The sequence below is a fragment of the Colias croceus genome, chromosome 29 (assembly GCF_905220415.1).
Source record: "Colias croceus chromosome 29, ilColCroc2.1".
NCBI classification, from domain to species: domain Eukaryota; kingdom Metazoa; phylum Arthropoda; class Insecta; order Lepidoptera; family Pieridae; genus Colias; species Colias croceus.
In genome coordinates, this window is record NC_059565.1 from 2,996,392 (window position 1) to 3,014,703 (window position 18,312).

Sequence of the window (18,312 nt, forward strand, 5' to 3'; positions counted from 1 at the left end):
TACCTAACTTGTCAACATGACATAAGATATAATAACATTGCCTGAAGTAAAATTATTGTTTTCTTCATAAAACGTAATGCACACTATACTCCATCTTATTTCATAAAATATTAATTTTATTAAAAACAGTACGTAATAATTGCATATATATTTTGAAAAAATGGTTGTACACATTATATTGTCAATTTTATTTAAATTACTTGTTAAATCGTACTTTTTCTTCTTTTTGTTACTAACTAGATCCAGATTTAGAATTTATAATAAATGTCAGAAATATCATGTGTACATGCCCTTAGCCCTACAAAAATGACATTTCGCCTTCCTCTTCCTGCGATTATTTAACAAGTACCTACCTAAGTACCTAGTCTGGGATTTCGCTGAATATTTTATTTATTTAAAACAGAATGGCGCTACGTTTACTGTCTAAAGTTAAAGTGATCCCAGAGCTGCGAAATGCTGCCTTCGCCAGCTCCGCAGCTGCGCCAGCTGAACTCTCGGATTTTGATATGCAGCATAAGACTCCAGTGATCAGAAAACAGAAACTGATCCCCAAGGCTCAATACGGAGGTCGTCATGCCGTTACCATGCTTCCAGGAGGAGGAATCGGCCCCGAGTGTATGGGTTACGTCAGAGATATTTTCAAGTAAGTTTACGGCGCGTAAATTCGTGTCCGTCGCAATTTCGCATCACGTGAGAAATATAAGAATAATGATATCGAATTACAATTTTATAACACACAATTGTTGATAGCGACATAGCTGTACTTATATTTTACTTGTATAGACCGATTAGATGGGTATAATAGTTATAACTATATACATAAATGTATACATGCATAATATAACAGCTGGTTAGTGTTACCTGCAAAGATTTAAATGTAATATGAAAACAAACTTAAAAACTATGTTATAAGTATAACATAAAGCTGGAATACCAACAAACTTAACATTATATATAGGTTGAAGTGTTTAGACCTTTTAAATAAAATAGTTTCCATGTGGGTTAACATCAAGTAGCACTTAAGATGTGAAAATAACTTATTTGGTCCACTTTTGTGTTTAAACGCACATTTTTCTGTCAATCACAATTAAATTGACTTGCAATAATTTGATAATTAACACATAATTTTTAGCTTTCCTTCAACAAAAAATTTGCTTTTGCCATAAGCCGAGACATTTTATAGTGTGGACTGTAATGTGTAATTTAATACACAGTAGAATCCTTTTATTATGACTTTGGTTATATTGACCAACCGCTTATTATGACTTATTACACAGCAAAGTTTCATATAAAATTCTGAATAAAATTCAGATAAAATTCCGATAAAATGACTTTGTTTATATTAGACATATTGTTTATTGTGATCAATTTTTAATGAATTGTCCGGTTATACTGACCGAAATGAATTCTAAAACTTTCAACTCTAATAATTTCTGTTTGGGAAAATTGTGATATCCGACAACACTTTTGTTTGTTTGTTTTGAGTCTCAATGTGTAGGCATCTCTATTATTATTTTTCAGTTTGACTTCTTTATTGGAAAATAACCAAATTTTATGTAATTATTTCTGTCTACAGGTACATTGGTGCACCGGTAGACTTTGAAGTCGTTGATATTGATCCTACAGTAGACAATGATGATGATGTGCAATACGCTATTACTACGATTAAGAGGAACGGTGTTGGATTGAAGGTATGTTAATACAATTAAATGTTAAAAAAAGACGTGTGGCAAAGCTATTGCATAGCATGCGTTCAGGCCACACCTCCGTGCCCATTGGAGTGGAGACCGTGAGGTTTTTTCGTTACGAAATTTCTCGATTTGGTCCCCGCGCTCAAGGCCCGCGATAGAAGCTATGCAATAGCTTTATAAAAAGTGTAAGTGTAATTGGTAAATGTTAAAAATATGTAATGACGATTCGAAAGTGCTTCTAATAGAAGTCTAATTGAATACATAAATGTTTTAGTTTGAGTTTGAAATATGGACATTAAAAATTAGTTTTCTTTCAATGTTATTTTTTATACAGAACTGGAGCGTTAGGATTCCCACAGTTCCTTATGTATTCTTATAGTACTGCTTTGACTTTTAAAATATTATGTAAAAGTGATACTTAGGAAGATCACTAAGTGAAAATGATGTTAAAAAATATGAAATATACCGTGTGATGTTACTTACTTGATTGAGCCAATGTAATAGAATTCTAAAGAATACCTAACAAATAAACATAAAGTGAAGTCCCATGTCGCATGGGTAAGGGGCAGATGCATTATACATCTGATTCACTGATCGATTTTCTTTAGGGACAAGTAGGTGATCAGCCTTCTGTGTCCTACCAGACCAAGACATTTTTTTTCTTCGTCTCCCTGGGAATCGAACCCAGGACCCCGAGGAGGCGAAACAAATAAACATAGTAAATCTTTAATCTTTCTCCTTAATAATATTAGTTGTGACTTGTGATTACAATAAAAAACATTGCTTCATGTATACAGATTTATTTCACTTATTAACATTCAAACCCAAACGAACTAAAACATTTATTTATTCAATTAGATATGGAGAAGAATCTCATATTCATCATAGTTTTCATAGTCAATCAATGTTTTTTTTTCCCATTAATATCTCACTAACAGGGTAACATAGAAACGAAGAGCGAAGCGGCGTACGTAACATCACGCAACGTAGCGTTGCGCAACGAATTGGACATGTATGCTTATGTGTTGAACTGCAAATCATTCGCCGGAGTGCCCACGAGACATAAGGACATCGATATTGTTATTATTAGGTGAGATTTTAGTTTAAAGTAAATATACATACAATATACATAATAATTGACATTGAATTAGGAAATAGAATCATAATCTCACTCCTAATTTGTCTGAAGTAAAACTCTGCTCATGTGTGTATGGGCAGAGTTTTCTAATGAGCGATACAATAGACTTTGAACATTACTACCATGGAATTAAGTGTAAATTTGAATGAATATTTTGTGCAATACAATAAATATTGTGTTGTTTAAAGGATGGTTGTTTGTACTAAATGTAAACATAGTTAACGAAAGTATCTTTTAAGAAACAATATTAAAGTTGAAAGAGTATTAAAATTACGAGAAATATATTCAGATTTGAGTGCATAATTTATGCCTGTAAAAGCCATAAATTTTGCAGGCATAAATTAAATGCCTGCAAAAAATTAAATTAATTGAAATAATTATTTTCAGACAAAACACAGAAGGCGAATATGCGATGTTGGAGCACGAATCCGTGCGCGGTGTGATCGAATCAATGAAAGTTGTGACCGCTAGCAACTCGGAAAGGGTTGCCAGGTTCGCGTTTGAATTCGCCAAGAGGAATGGCAGGAAGAAGGTAATCTTAATATATATAAATCTCGTGTCACAATGTTTGTCTTCAATGGACTCCTAAACCACTTAACCGATTATAATAAAATTCGCACACCATGTGCAGTTCGATCCAACTTGAGAGATAGGATAGTTTAAATCTCAAATCGTTTTAGAGAAAGCGGGCGAAGCCGCGGGCGGTAAGCTAGTCTATATATATAAAAATGGAACCCGTATCGCGTTGTCACGGCATCACGTGTGAACGGCTGAACCGATTTCGGTAATTCTTTTTTTATTATATTCCTTGAAGTACGAGGATGGTTCTTATGTAGAGAAAACGTAAATATGTACCACGGGCGAAGCCGGGGCGGACCGCTAGTTATTATTAAAACTTTGTATTGTTACCTGATGGAATTGCATTTTGATTTAGGTTATTAAAATAAAAAGCTTATGTGCTTTTTATTAGGTACCAATTTACATGTAAGCAGTTTTAAATTATAAATGCCTGTCTCTTAAATAATATTCACAAACGTGTTTCAAGAATCACATTGTCTAATGTCTTTGTACATAATATTGTTTGATGTTATTTTTGTGGATGAATGATGATGAAAAAAAGCGTGATGATGCCTATAAGCCTTCCTCGATAAATGGGCTATCTAACACCGAAATAATTTTTCAAATCGGACCAGTAGTTTCCGAGATTAGCTCGTTCAAACAAACAAACAAACTCTTCAGCTTTATAATATTAGTGTAGATTAATTTAATAAGACATATTTAATTTCAATTCCAGGTGACAACAGTCCACAAAGCGAACATAATGAAGATATCCGACGGGTTATTCCTTGAAACGTCGAGACGTATGGCCAAAGAATACCCAGATATTGAGCATAACGATATGATCATAGATAACTGCTGTATGCAACTTGTTGCTAGGTAAGTTTATTTAAGTAAAGTGGCTTTGATTGGTTGTATCTTCGCTTACATATATTTACTTGCTTTTTGCCCGCGGCTTCGCCCGCGATTTCAAAGAAAAACCCGCATAGTTCCCGTTCCCGTGGGATACGGGATACATCACGTATACAGTACTAGCTGCTCCGCGCGGTTTCATCCCCGTGGCTCCACTCCTGTAGGTCGTAGCGTGATGAAATATAGCCTATAACCTTCCTCGATAAATGGGCTATCTAACACAGAAAGAATTTTTCAAATCGGACCAGTAGTTCCCGAGATTAGAGCGTTCAAACAAACAACCATCAAACTCTTCAGCTTTATAATATTAGTATAGATTAGTTTATATTCACTTTTCAAATCAGCAAAACGCTTCTTTACACAATTTATTTTTACCTTCCAGACCGCACCAATTTGATGTGATGTTAATGACCAATCTCTACGGGTCTATCGTCTCTAACGTTGTCTGTGGTCTACTCGGTGGAGCTGGTCTACTCTCTGGAAGGAACTATGGAGATCACTATGCTGTGTTCGAGCCTGGTACCAGGAATACTGGTGGGTTTTTGTTTTTGTTTTTAAGTTTTATTGAAAATTGTTTAGCCATTTAAGAGGTTCCTATAACTCTTATGTTATAATCAATATAAAGTTTCACACAAATCCGTTCAGTGATTCTCACATTAGAATAACGAAAATACAAACTTTCGCAATTATAATATTTGTAGTATTCCTTATAGTATTTTATATTTACATTTATAGCATGCAAATGCTTTGTAAATGAGAAATTTTAAAGAATGTTAAAAATTCGATCACCAGCCGGGATTCGGAACCGCGTCTTTCGCCTTTTTTATATTAAGTATTTAATTTTTAAACATGCACAGTTAAATTATCTACTATATAAAAATAAGTCGGGGTTTCCTTCCTGACGCTATCTATAACTCCAGAATGCACGAACCGATTTCCACGGTTTTGCATTCGTTGGAAAGGTCTCGGGCTCCGTGAGGTTTATAGCAAAGAAAAGGTGTCTGGTGGCGAAACGGAGTTCGCCCGGTTTGCTAGTATTGTTCTATAAGTGTGTTTTTCAATATTCCAGGTACAGCCATAGCCGGTAAGAACGTCGCCAACCCCATAGCCATGATAAACGCATCTATCGATATGCTAGAACACTTGGGACATCACTTCCACGGCGATCTATTGCGTAGGGCTGTGAACAAGACAATAAACGTCGATAGAATTCTCACACCCGACGTAGGTGGGAACAGCTCTTCGTCGGAGGTCGTGGATTCGATTATAGGTAACATCGGCAGGTGCTAAGTGTATGGGGGGGTTGCACACGTTAATTTTGAATTAAATTATAAATAAAATATTAAACAATAATTTAAAATAATGACGATTAAAGGCGACAGATAAACAATATTTAAAAAGGTCTTACAAATGCAAAGGTTAATAATAAATTGAAATTTAAAAATAAATAATAACAGTTCAAATAAATAACGTATTGAAAGGAGTCATGTAACCAATATTGTATTAAAATTGTTCTTTAGATTCATCAATGATATTGTATTTTAAATTTTAATAAATCTTATCTAACTATCTCACTCGCTCACGAGTCGGGCAATTACCTGATTTGTATTTTCTATTTTCATTCTAGAGCGTGTATCTTATCTATAAATAGATAAATAAAACATCTATAGGTCAATACTTCTAAGACGTGGCTTAGTGATTTGCGATATATTAGAAAAAAGTAAATACCCAAAAAAGGGTAGTTTCAAAATATTTTCTTTGTAATCTCATTATTCAATGGATCAAAATTTGACAATAAAATGGCGGTTTTTTTGTCATTCTGACACTTGATACTTTTTAAATGTCAAATGATACATTTTTTAAAACAGATTTTAAAACTTCTCGTTTTTCCAATTTTTATAGTAATAAATAGTATTGAAAATTTATCTAAACATATAATAATAGCTATGTATATTCATAAATATTTTCGATATAAAATGTAAATAAAATCACATTAAATGCAAATTAAAATATAATTTAGCGTGTGTAACAACCTTTATGTATGTCTGTGTACCCAAATCATTTTTTTTATAAACCCATAAATCGAATAGCTATGAATTTTATGTTATTATTTTAGCAATTTTAAAGTCTGCTTGCCATTTTCATTTACTTTTATATTTTCAACAAATATGAATTAATATTTACTTTGAAAAAGTATTTGTTGAATTTATATGTATCGTTTTTTTTTCGCGCCATATTTGTAGAATTTCCCGCCAGAATTTGACATTGACATTTGCATAGAAAAGCTATGTAAATTTGAATTTTACTTGCATTCAGGTTTAGATAATCTGTAATAAATTAGGCTGTAATAAAGTTACCCCGTAAGTATTACCTACCTGTGTAATGTATTTATTTTAGTTTGTAAAAAATGTGAATAAATAGCTAATGCGTAGATAATGTAGTTTTATTTTATCTGTTTTTAATTGTTACCTGTATTGTTGTCTCTAGATTAAGGAGAATATTTTAAGACACGAGTATTTTATAAGAGTGGAAAATTTTAATTTGCCCTGGAGGGGAAGAACTTGAAATATTGGAAATAGCCATTTTGAATGCTGAAAGGAAACATTTCTTTATTAATAAAAAGAAAGAGAAATGCATTTCAAGATTTTTGAAAATTCATTTACCATGCCCAGGAATAAAACTTACAAAAATTTTAAAACATTCCAATCCATACAAACAATGTTCAAAATAGGTTTTACTCTACAAAATATTTATTATAGCTGTTCCCCGCGGTTTCACCCGCATTGCTTCGCTCCTGTTGGTCTAAGCGTGATGATATATAGCCTATAGCCTACCTCGATAAATGGGCTATCTAACACGGAAATAATTACACAAATCGGACCAGTAGTTCCCGGGATTAGCGCGTTCAAACAAACAAACTCTTCAGCTTTATAATATTAGTATAGATTAAGAACTAATGGGCCTTAGTAGATTTTTTTAATATAAAGTTATAAAAACCCTTGCAATAAATTTGTAGCCATTGTTCAAAAAACTTTGACAGTCCTCTGGCATCACAGAGTAGTCGAGCCAATTTAATAGGCAACATTTGACGTCTATCAATTTTATCTTCTAACAAAACGAAATATCATGTTATTCTATGTCGTCGTTACTAGGTTACGTTGTTGAATTTTGTTGAACTGTCAAATGTTGCCTATTAAAATGGCTCTACTATAGTAGTACACTTGTCTGAAATAATAATTATTATATTATGTACATGAAAATTGTACTGATATGAGCTTGCCAGATTTTCTCTGTAAAATCTGCTTTCAGAGCTGTTGGTAAAATATATTGGTATGATGAAAAGCGCTTCTTATAGCGTAGTTAAGTAAACAAAAATGAGTTTGAGTCGGTCCTATTTCAGTATAGATGGTAAGTACCTATGCTATTTTGTATCTATATAAAACACTATGGTTTGCTTGAAAAAATATCTATCCATTGTATAATTTGTATTTGTCATCCTGCGGGTATAGTTATTGTAGATATTGCTTATAAAGTAATGTTGTTCACCTTATGGTTATTTTATAGAACTTAGCATAAATTAATTAGATAAAATAAATATTCTATAAAAGTTAAGGCAGGTAGGAGGTAAAGCTCTTATTTCCTACATTGTTTATATGTACTAGTTTAGAAAAATTTTTAAACTTTGGAATGCTTTACCCACTAGTATTCGGAAAGCACAAACGCTGGAGTCTTTTAAAAAATTGGTAAAGGATCATTATTTGCAAAGCTGCTAATCTTCACCACAATATACAGATACATACAGTAAGAAAACTTCATACAAAATGTTCGAAATGGCTCCCCCCCCCCATAAAGCGTGTTTTCGAGGGTATTGAGGGGGATCGATAGTAGCGGGTGACACATCCACAGATTTTGAATATAGTATGGAAAAAAGTTTAAAGTGATGTCATTTCACATTAAATAAATAACGATTGTTTCAGTTTGTAGCCCTTTCAATAAATATATATCTGTATCGTATCTGACTACAAGTTAAAAAGAGACTATTTTTTAATTTCTATAGATATGGCAGTATGAGTTTTAAATTATGTTGACATATTTTCTACCAAAATGATAGCTACAAATAGTACCTATTAGGAGTCCAGTCTGTTTAAAGACCGCATCTATTTTTTACGCAATCTAGAAGAGCACGAAAATCTAAAAAATGGAAACCTTAAAAAATCTTGTTTAAATTTATGTGCATAATTACGTAAATATTAGGGAAGAAAAAGATAGATATTATAATAATTATTGTATTTTTATCGATACGTGACTTTACCACTTTGTCAAGCACTAAGCCTGTCAAACTATTTTCTTTTTCATCCTAAAACAAAAAGGTTATATAAAAGGAGATTCTATGTTCGTATAATAATAATTTTAATTTATTTTTGCATATTTTGTGTTTTTTTAATTTAATTTAATTTATCGTTTTAAAAATAATTTAGTAGGTATACCTACATACAAGTATTCTTAATTCTGGTTTAAAATAATTATTGAATACTTATATGTATCATACAAATATCAAGCATTATAAATAATTTAGGTAGGTACCTACATTAAAATAGCCTTCGGCGTCCAAAAAAGACAAGATTTCGAAATATAGCACTGAAAAAAACGTACCTATTTACTTTTACAAGGTATATATTTTATTGAGATTGTTTCTTCTTGTAAATTCATATTTAGGCTACACCAATTTTTAATTTTAACGGGTTTTAATCTCAAAATTACCACAAAGTCAACTGTGAAAAAAATCAAACAGAAATATACAGGCCGAATTGATAACCTCCTCCATTTTTGAAGTCGGTTAAATATCAAAAAGGTAACAGCCCTATAGCTATACGTCATAATTTCATCGCAGGGGCTTAGTTTCCTAACTGTATGTACGTAGTATATATCTGTCAACTGTGTCTTCACTGTTATTATTATTATTTTTTTTTCTTTGTTTTGTTTTTGTTTTTATCTGCTTTTATTTTTCTTTTAAATGCACTCACCTTTATAATTGTGTGTGTGTGTGTTTTGTTTTTATTATCTTTGCCTCAATTTATGTGTGTTTTTTTTTGTAATTATTGTTATCTTTTTTCCTTTTAACCTATTACGCTGATATGTTGTCTTCTTTTTTTTTGTTTCTGTGTACACTATCTTCCCAATTTTGTAATTGTATTAACTTTCTGCTTTTATTTTTTGGTTGCTTGGAAGAAATTGCTGTTAAGCAATAAAGCCGCCAATTGCTTAGTATAATATCCTGATTTTGTCAAACTTTGTGTGTGCAATAAAGAGTATATAAATAGAAAAATGTGGTTATGTTCTTACGAAATTAATACTTAACATGATTATTATGAAAATTTTAAACCATTCCCAATCGGTCCCAGACACAATAGATTTTCTATTGTCTGTGGTTCCGGGGCCTGAGTTATTAAAATAAGAATCTCCTTGACTTATAATAGCCTATTCTTCATTTATTATAAAAAATAAGTCTTAAAAGTTAAACCTTTTGAATAAATTCAGTAAGAATCAGAATAGAGAACTTAAATAAAAGAGTTTTTATAAAAACTAGCATTCTTTTTAAATGGTCACATTGGACATGTTGAAATATTTGCAATGGTTTTTTTATTTTGTATTATGTAATAAGTTTTCTTGTGTTTTTTTTTACAGATAATGTAGGAAAAATGGCCTTGACAGAACCTGTTGTTGTCGTCTGAAGATAAATCAATATTTAAAAATTATAAATTGACTATGTTTAAAACTTTAGTCTTGTGTAAAATGTTTTGTAGAGAAAGTTCATTAAATTAGAGGTTGTGTAAAATAAATTATTTTGTAGTTATATTATAGTTATTTATTTTCTTAATTACAATTATAATCAATACAATATACATCTATAATCACTATTACTAAATGTTATTTATTAATATTGTCATACGGAGAATGTACAGTATATAATAAAAGCATAAATTATATTTATGAATTACTATTTTATTTTCATTTAAGTTAAGAATCCATAAGGTCATTGTCCTTCGTCATAAGTCTCTGAAAAAACGTAAGTTTCTTTCAATTATTATTTTAGATATTATTAGAGAGAGATTGCTGACAACTACTGAAATCTTCGTGATGAGATTCATTACTACAGGTAGGTTGTAGATCTTTTAATTCTGTTGCGATATCTACGTTCTCAACATCACACTTTATTAAATCTTGTGGCACATCAGAAATAAACATTTTGTTCAGCCAATTTCTATTCTTCCTCGTGAAGTTTGGCATGAAACTGCGACAATCTTTATATTTCTTCTCAATTTTAGAAATAAAATTACCAATAGCATTATCCATTTCTTTTTGTTGATTTTCAGTAAATTGTGGTTGTAATGTATCACCAAGTGCTGACTTAATCACCGAAAGTCTTTCCTCGTTATTGAGATCCGACGGTTTTGCTGATCGTCCGTTGATTTTCCTGCTTTCTGCTACCAAAAGGTTAAAAGCACCTAGTCTGGTTAACGCATTTGAAGAATCGGCATTTGTAGTTTTCTTAACTTTAGAAGTGGTATTTGTCTGTTCATTTGATGCCTTTTCATTTTCAACTAGTAAATTAGCTTGATGAGTATTTGAAGCCAATCCTTTTTCTTCTTGTAAAACTTTCTTGACTTGAGAAGTATTTCTTGTTTTCTTAACTTGACAAATGTTTATTTGTTCGGTTGAAGCCAATTCGTTTGTTAGTAAGGTTTGATTAGCTGGTGAAGTATTTGTTTCAACGCTTGAAGCGTCTTTATCTACTTGTAAAGTGCTTTTGTCTTCAGTATTTCTATGTTCGATTGTAGTATCGTTATCTACTGGTAAAGCTTTATCCAATTCGATTTCTGTTACTAAAGTTTTCTTACCTTGAGAAATGTTTCTTTGTTTGGTTGTACCCGATTGGTCATTTGTTAATGATTTTTTTTTAGTTTGATTACTATTGGTCTGTTCGATTGAAGCTAATTCGTTTTCTGTTATTAAATGTGTTTTCTTGTCATGAGAAATATTTCTTACTTTCTTAGCTTTGCGGGTTTTATTTGTTTGTTCAATTGAATTATTTTTATTTGCTAATAAAGTTTTCTTAGCTTGTGAAGTTGTATCTATTTTTTCAGTTGAATCGAATTCTTTACGTGTTAGTAAGTTTTTCTTGGCTTGACAAGCCTTATGTTCTTGTTCTGTTGATACTTCGTTACGTGCTATTGTTTTTACAGCTTGCGAAATATTTCTTTCTTCGCTAGGAGCATTGTTAGTTGCTGGTAAAGATTTTTTAGCTATAAAAGTATTTCTTTGTTCAGTTGAAGTGTCGTTAGCTGTTATCGTTTTCTTGGCTAGACGTGTATCATGTGCTTGTTCCGTTGAAGCGTCGTCATCGATTATTGCTTTCTCAGGTCGAGATGTGTTATTAGTGCCTTTAGTTGAATCCAATTCCTTTTCTAGTATAGGTGTTTTCTTTGTGTGACGATTTTTATTTGTCTCTTCAGTTGCATTGTGATTTGCTATTAAATGCTTCTTGGCTTCACAAGCGTCATGCTCTTGTTTAGTAGATATCGTCATCTGCCATTCATGCCATTCATGTCATGCTGGAGCGCATACAAAATAAATTCACTCGTTACCTTTACATGAGATTATACGGGGTTTATCCTTTCTATCCGCTTATGTATCCGACTTTATTGGTTTTGGGCATGGTGGGATATAACGAGCTGAGGGTTAGAAGGGACCTGGCGTTAATCTCGTACCTGTTCAGGATTTTTAGAGGTAGGATACATATTGCGGATATTTTGGGTAAGATGTATTTGTATGTACCAGATGGATACGCGGAGCGCCGGCGTCGGCCTCCGCTGCTGCTGGTGCCGTCCGCTCGCACCAACTTGCTAGGTCAGGCACCTATGACGCGTGCACTTCGTTCACTCAATGAAATAGCAATCAAAACGGATATATTTTGTTGCACTTGGGATGAATTCACGCGAGTAGCTTTATTTGTATTATGTTATAAAAAGTAATGTATGTATTTAGTTTGTATGTTAAATATTTCTAATTTCGATGTAACCAATTAAATGTAAAACCACTATCGTATTGGGAAACTGTAATGTTAGTGTGTGTTTATAAATAAATAAATTCTAACATAACAAGTTTCCAAATATATTAAACTAGCTGTGCCGCGCGTATTCACCTGCGTGGCTCCGCTCCTGTCGGTCTAACCGTGATGATATATAGCCTATAGCCTTCCTCGATAAATGGGCTATCTAACACCGAAAGAATTTTTCAAATCGGACCAGTAGTTCCCGAGATAAGCGCGTTCAAACACACAAACTCTTCAGCTTTATAATATTAGTGTAGATTAATTTAGTAAGACATATTTTATTTCAATTCCAGGTGACAACAGTCCACAAAGCGAACATAATGAAGATATCCGACGGGTTATTCCTCGAAACGTCGAGACGTATGGCCAAAGAGTACCCAGATATTGAGCATAACGATATGATCATTGATAACTGCTGTATGCAACTGGTTGCCAGGTAAAATATTTATACTAGCTTAACGTCCGCGGCTTCGCCTGCGATTTCAAAGAAAAACCCGCACAGTTCCCGTTCCCGTGGGATTTCCGGGATAAAAACTCTCCTATGTGTTAATCCAAGTTACCTTCTATATATCATGTGCTAAATTTCATTGTATCAGTTTAGAAGTATTTGCGTGAAAGAGTAACAAATACACACACACACACACACATCCTCACAAACATTCGCATTTATAATATTACTAGCTTTCCGCCCGCGGCTTCGCCCGCGATTTCAAAGAAAAACCCGCACAGTTCCCGTTCCCGTGGGATTTACGGGATAAAACTCTCCTATGTGTTAATCCAAGTTACCTGCTATATATATGTGTGCTAAATTTAAATGTAATCGATTCAGTAGTTTTTGCGTGAAAGAGTAACAAATACACACACACACACATCCTCACAAACTTTCGCATTTATAATATTATATAGTAGGATATTTTGGTTGATTATGTAACTATGACTTTAAGTGGTTGTATTTAAAGTTATCAATAGCATGTATAAATTTATATGTGTACACTATGCAAGAAACTGCTCTTTTAAAAAAATGACAAAAAAGTAACAGCAAAATGATCAAAAGAGGGTACAAACTAAACAACTAAACTAGTATTATAATTATTTATACTAAGTATTGTTACCTCTGGATGGAACTGCATAGTAGATTTATTCATAGTTTAGATTTTATTTGGAACGTTTTGGACATAGTTTTTATGTTAAAAATGTAAAATAGAAGTAAATGGGGAACAAGTGAATTGTGTTTCTTAAAAAAAAACTAAACTGCATACAGTATTAGTTTAAATTCACTTTTCAAATCAGTAAAACACTTCTTAAATCTACACAATTTATTTTTACCTTCCAGACCGCACCAATTTGACGTGATGTTAATGACCAATCTCTACGGGTCTATTGTCTCTAACGTTGTGTGTGGTCTACTCGGTGGAGCTGGTCTACTCTTTGGAAGGAATTACGGAGATCACTATGCTGTGTTCGAGCCTGGTACCAGGAATACTGGTGGGTTTTTGTTTTTGTTTTTAAGTTTTATTGAAAATTGTTTAGCAATTTAAGAGGTGTTGTTCTTATAACTCTTATGTTATAATCAATATTACTGTAAAGTTTCACATAAATCCGTTCAGTGATTTTCACATTAGAATAACGGAAATACAAACTTTCGCAATTATAATTCCGTAACGAAAAAACCTCACGCTCCCCACTCCGACGGGCGGAGGTGTGGCTTGAAGGCATAGCATGCAATAGCGCAACCGCCCCAGTCCCCGAGTGACACACGGCGTTTTTTTAATTTTTAAGCATGAACAATGTACATTGTACACAGATAAATTATATTGTTCTATAAATGTGTATTTTATTATTCCAGGAACGGCAATCGCCGGTAAGAACGTCGCCAACCCCATAGCCATGATAAACGCATCTATCGATATGCTGGAACACTTGGGACATCACTTCCACGGCGATCTGTTGCGTAGGGCTGTGAACAAGACGATAAACGTCGATAGAATTCTCACACCCGACGTAGGTGGGAACAACTCATCGTCGGAGGTCGTGGATTCGATTATAGGTAACATCGGCAGGTGCTAAGTGTATGGGGGGGTTGCACACGTTAATATTGAAGTAAAAAAATAAATAAAAATACTTAATAATAATTCAAAATAATGACGATTAAAAGCGATAGATATACATTATGTATTAAAAAAGGTCTTACAAATGTAAAGGTTAATAATAAATTGAAATTTAAAAATAATTAATAATAGTTCAAATAAATAACGTATTGAAAGGAGTCAGGTAACCAATATTGTATTAAAATTGTTCTTTAGATTCATCAATGATATTGTATTTTAAATTTTAATAAATCTTATCTAACTATCTCACTCGCTCACGAGTCGGGCAATTACCTGATTTGTATTTTCTATTTTCATTCTAGAGCGTGTATCTTATCTATAAATAAATAAATAAAACATCTATAGGTCAATACTTCTAAGACGTGGCTTAGTTATTTTCGAGTGTATTTTCGATATATTAGAAAAAAGTAAATACCCAAAAAAGGGTAGTTTCAAAATATTTTCTTTGTAATCTCATTATTCAATGGATCAAAATTTGACAATAAAATGGCGGTTTTTTTGTCATTCTGACACTTGATACTTTATAAATGTCAAATGATACATTTTTTGAAACAGATTTTAAAACTTCTCGTTTTTCCAATTTTTATAGTAATAAATAGTCTTGAAAATTTATCTAAACATAGAATAATTGCTATATACGGTATATTTATTAATGTTCTATTTAAAATGTAAATAAAATCACATTAAATGCAAATTAAAATATAATTTAGCGTGTGTAACAACCTTTATGTATGTCTGTGTACCCAAATCATTTTTTTTATAAACCCATAAATCGAATAGCTATGAATTTTATGTTATTATTTTAGCAATTTTAAAGTCCGCTTGCCATTTTCATTTACTTTTATATTTTCAACAAATATGAATTAATATTTACTATGACGACGACTGGGTCTTCAAAAGTATTTGTTGAATTTATATGTATCGTTTTTTTTTCGCGCCATATTTGTAGAATTTCCCGCCAGAATTTGACATTGACATTTGCATAGATAAGCTATGTAAATTTGAATTTTACTTGCATTCATGTTTAGATAATCTGTAATAAATTAGGCTGTAATAAAGTTACCCCGTAAGTATTACCTACCTGTGTAATGTATTTATTTTAGTTTGTAAAAAATGTGAATAAATAGCTAATGCGTAGATAATGTAGTTTTATTTTATCTGTTTTTAATTGTTACCTGTATTGTTGTCTCTAGATTAAGGAGAATATTTTAAGACACGAGTATTTTATACAAAGAGTGGAAAATTTTAATTTGCCCTGGAGGGGAAGAACTTGAAATATGAAATAGCTCTTTTGAATGCTGAAAGGAAATATTTCTTTATTAATAAAAAGAAAGAGAAATGCATTTCAAGATTTTTGAAAATTCACTTACCATGCCCAGGAATAAAACTTACAAAAATTATAAAACATTCCAATCCAAACAAACAAGGTTTTACTCTACAAAATATTTATTATAGCTGTTCCCCGCGGTTTCACCCGCATTGCTCCGTTCCTGTTGGTCTAAGCGTGATGATATAATATAGCCTATAGCCTACCTCGATAAATGGGCTATCTAACACGGAAAGAATTACACAAATCGGACCAGTAGTTCCCGAGATTAGCGCGTTCAAACAAACAAACAAACTCTTCAGCTTTATAATATTAGTATAGATTAAGAACTAATGGGCCTTAGTAGATTTTTTTAATATAAAGTTATCAAAACCCTTACAATAAATTTATAGCCATTGTTAAAAAAACTTTGACAGTACTCTGGCATCACAGAGTACTTTATAGTATAGTCGAGCCAATTTAATAGCAATGACTAAGGAATCCTATGGACAGGGCATAATGTTCTATACAAACAACTGATTATACAAATATCATGCATTTCGATACCGAAATAATAAAACGAATACTGTCTCTTTCTAACTAATGAATATTCTGCTAAGTGAAAAAATATGACTATACGTCAGTCAGTGCTAATTCTATACCGTTTGACATTTGAAGTTAGCTCAAATACCTACTGTGGCCGGGCGCCATTTTATGTTCTCGTTATTATGATGTACATGCTCTGTCATTGCTCCGTAGTAAACATTGAAAAATATTGAATATTTTTGTGATTGTGACAAACATTTGTGTCTAAAACATATAGAGTGGTCAAGGACAAATAGTGGCATAATACCAAAGCGCAGTATTGTGGGATGTGGCTCCGGAAAGAATGAAAACTAGAAAAGTTTGTCTTTGCACCGGTATGTATACGTTTTGACTGAAATATTAGTTATTACTTTGCTGATTTACTTATTTTCATGTATATTGAATTGAGGAGTATTCACAGACTATGTTCAGTGTAAAATTGTTACCAAATATAGCTTTATTTTGTATATTTTCGTTCTAGTAAAATAATGAATTTGGGTGCTAGTGATGACTTATAATATCGACATCAGCAAAATGTTCGATGAAGACGTGCGTCTCCCAAGGCTGTGTCATTAATCTTAAGAATAGTTGCTTTGGTGAATACACTTCCAAAATAACAAATTAATTTTGCCAAGAGCAGCAGAAGGAAAAATAAAACACTTAAATTTACCTAATATGAATTTTAACTTAAGTAAGATTAATCGCTTTTATAGTAGGTACTTTAAAAATGTATTTATAAATAAGTCAGGTCAGGACTAAAATTATAATAACCTAAAAATTCATTTTTTGAAGGTTACCAAGAAGTTATACCAGTATGTCTGCCGCTGCATTCACACAGGGTGAGGTTTTTATCTGTAGACACGTGATGTCTTCCAATTTACTTTTGGTCTTTTTATTTAGATTTAGGGCTGTCATTTATAATCTAACGTTTCTCCTATTTTGAAGGAGGCCTGAGATGATTTTATATGATTTTTTGAGTACAAACTTGGGTGATATTTGGTTGTTGAAATATTATTGACTGAGGGAAAGTGCAATTTACTTTAAATACATGGGGTGTTTTAAGTTATTTTTCTATTCTTTATAAATTTATATTTATAAAGCATTTCAATGCCATAAAACCAAAAATATAAATTCAAGTTCCGCTATTGTAAGCCCTAATGTTGATATTAATTTCAAACCATCAGCATTGCCCTTTTAATTAAAATGTATTGCATTTTAGTTTAAATGTAAAGTGAACAATGCTAGTTAATGTAAACTGTGACATTTCATTTCCAGGTACCAGTTGAGCCTCAAATCCCGAACTCAAAAATGAACAGAGTGTATCTGAGTGCATTCCAGGCTACACAAAATAGTTTAGCTCTATAATTTTCTCTATTATTATATATTATTGTTTTTTTTGTCTATTATTTATAAATAAATAAATACAATTACTGTATATTGTGTTGTTCATCGTAATAAAATACTATTATATACCTATATTAGTATATATTATGTTGTTTCATTATATTACATTCCTCAAAACTGAAATTACCAAATTGTAAGTCTACCGTAATCCTTATATCGAAGTCAAAATTGAACTGGATTTATCAAATTATACAGGGTTAGCTATCTTGTCCGGCGAGGTTGCTGGTGTTTTACAAGTAACCCTGTATAGGTGTTACCGTCACGAGCAGCCATCGTCATACTTAATTTTATTAATTGGCATTGTCATTTTTTCCATTTGTAATTTTACTTCTATGTTTTGTACAATAAAGTTAAAATAAATAAAAAAGAGTGTGTGTTTATGTACACGCGTTACAAGTTACGCGCCAAAAGAAGTATAACTTCAAAAAAAATATATTAATATTATTTTTATATCGATAAACATAATAATGTTTATCGATATAGTCTCGGCACTAAAC

The 18,312-nt window shown here is 32.0% G+C and overlaps 1 protein-coding gene and 1 long non-coding RNA gene across 3 annotated transcripts; both read left to right on the forward strand.

Annotated features, from left to right (window-relative positions):
• Nucleotides 1-317: 317 nt before the first annotated feature.
• On the forward strand, nt 318-15,657 carry LOC123704412 (isocitrate dehydrogenase [NAD] subunit gamma, mitochondrial-like). 2 transcript variants are annotated; one of them, XM_045652799.1, is made up of 7 exons: nt 318-643; nt 1,577-1,691; nt 2,630-2,781; nt 3,217-3,361; nt 4,124-4,266; nt 13,746-13,897; nt 14,259-15,657. In XM_045652799.1, exons 1-7 carry the CDS (start codon nt 405-407, stop codon nt 14,477-14,479), a joined length of 1,167 nt encoding a protein of 388 aa, XP_045508755.1. In that variant the 5' UTR covers nt 318-404; the 3' UTR covers nt 14,480-15,657. The 2 variants fall into 2 exon arrangements, with proteins under 2 accessions (XP_045508755.1, XP_045508754.1); XM_045652798.1 differs by lacking the exons at nt 13,746-13,897; nt 14,259-15,657 and adding exons at nt 4,682-4,833; nt 5,369-5,622 and having other exon boundaries at nt 322-643.
• A 1,551-nt stretch (nt 15,658-17,208) lies between these two features.
• Nucleotides 17,209-17,846, forward strand: LOC123704432. Its single transcript, XR_006753126.1, has 2 exons — nt 17,209-17,250; nt 17,687-17,846. It is a non-coding gene; the product is annotated as an uncharacterized LOC123704432 (long non-coding RNA).
• The last annotated feature ends 466 nt before the right edge of the window (nt 17,847-18,312 follow it).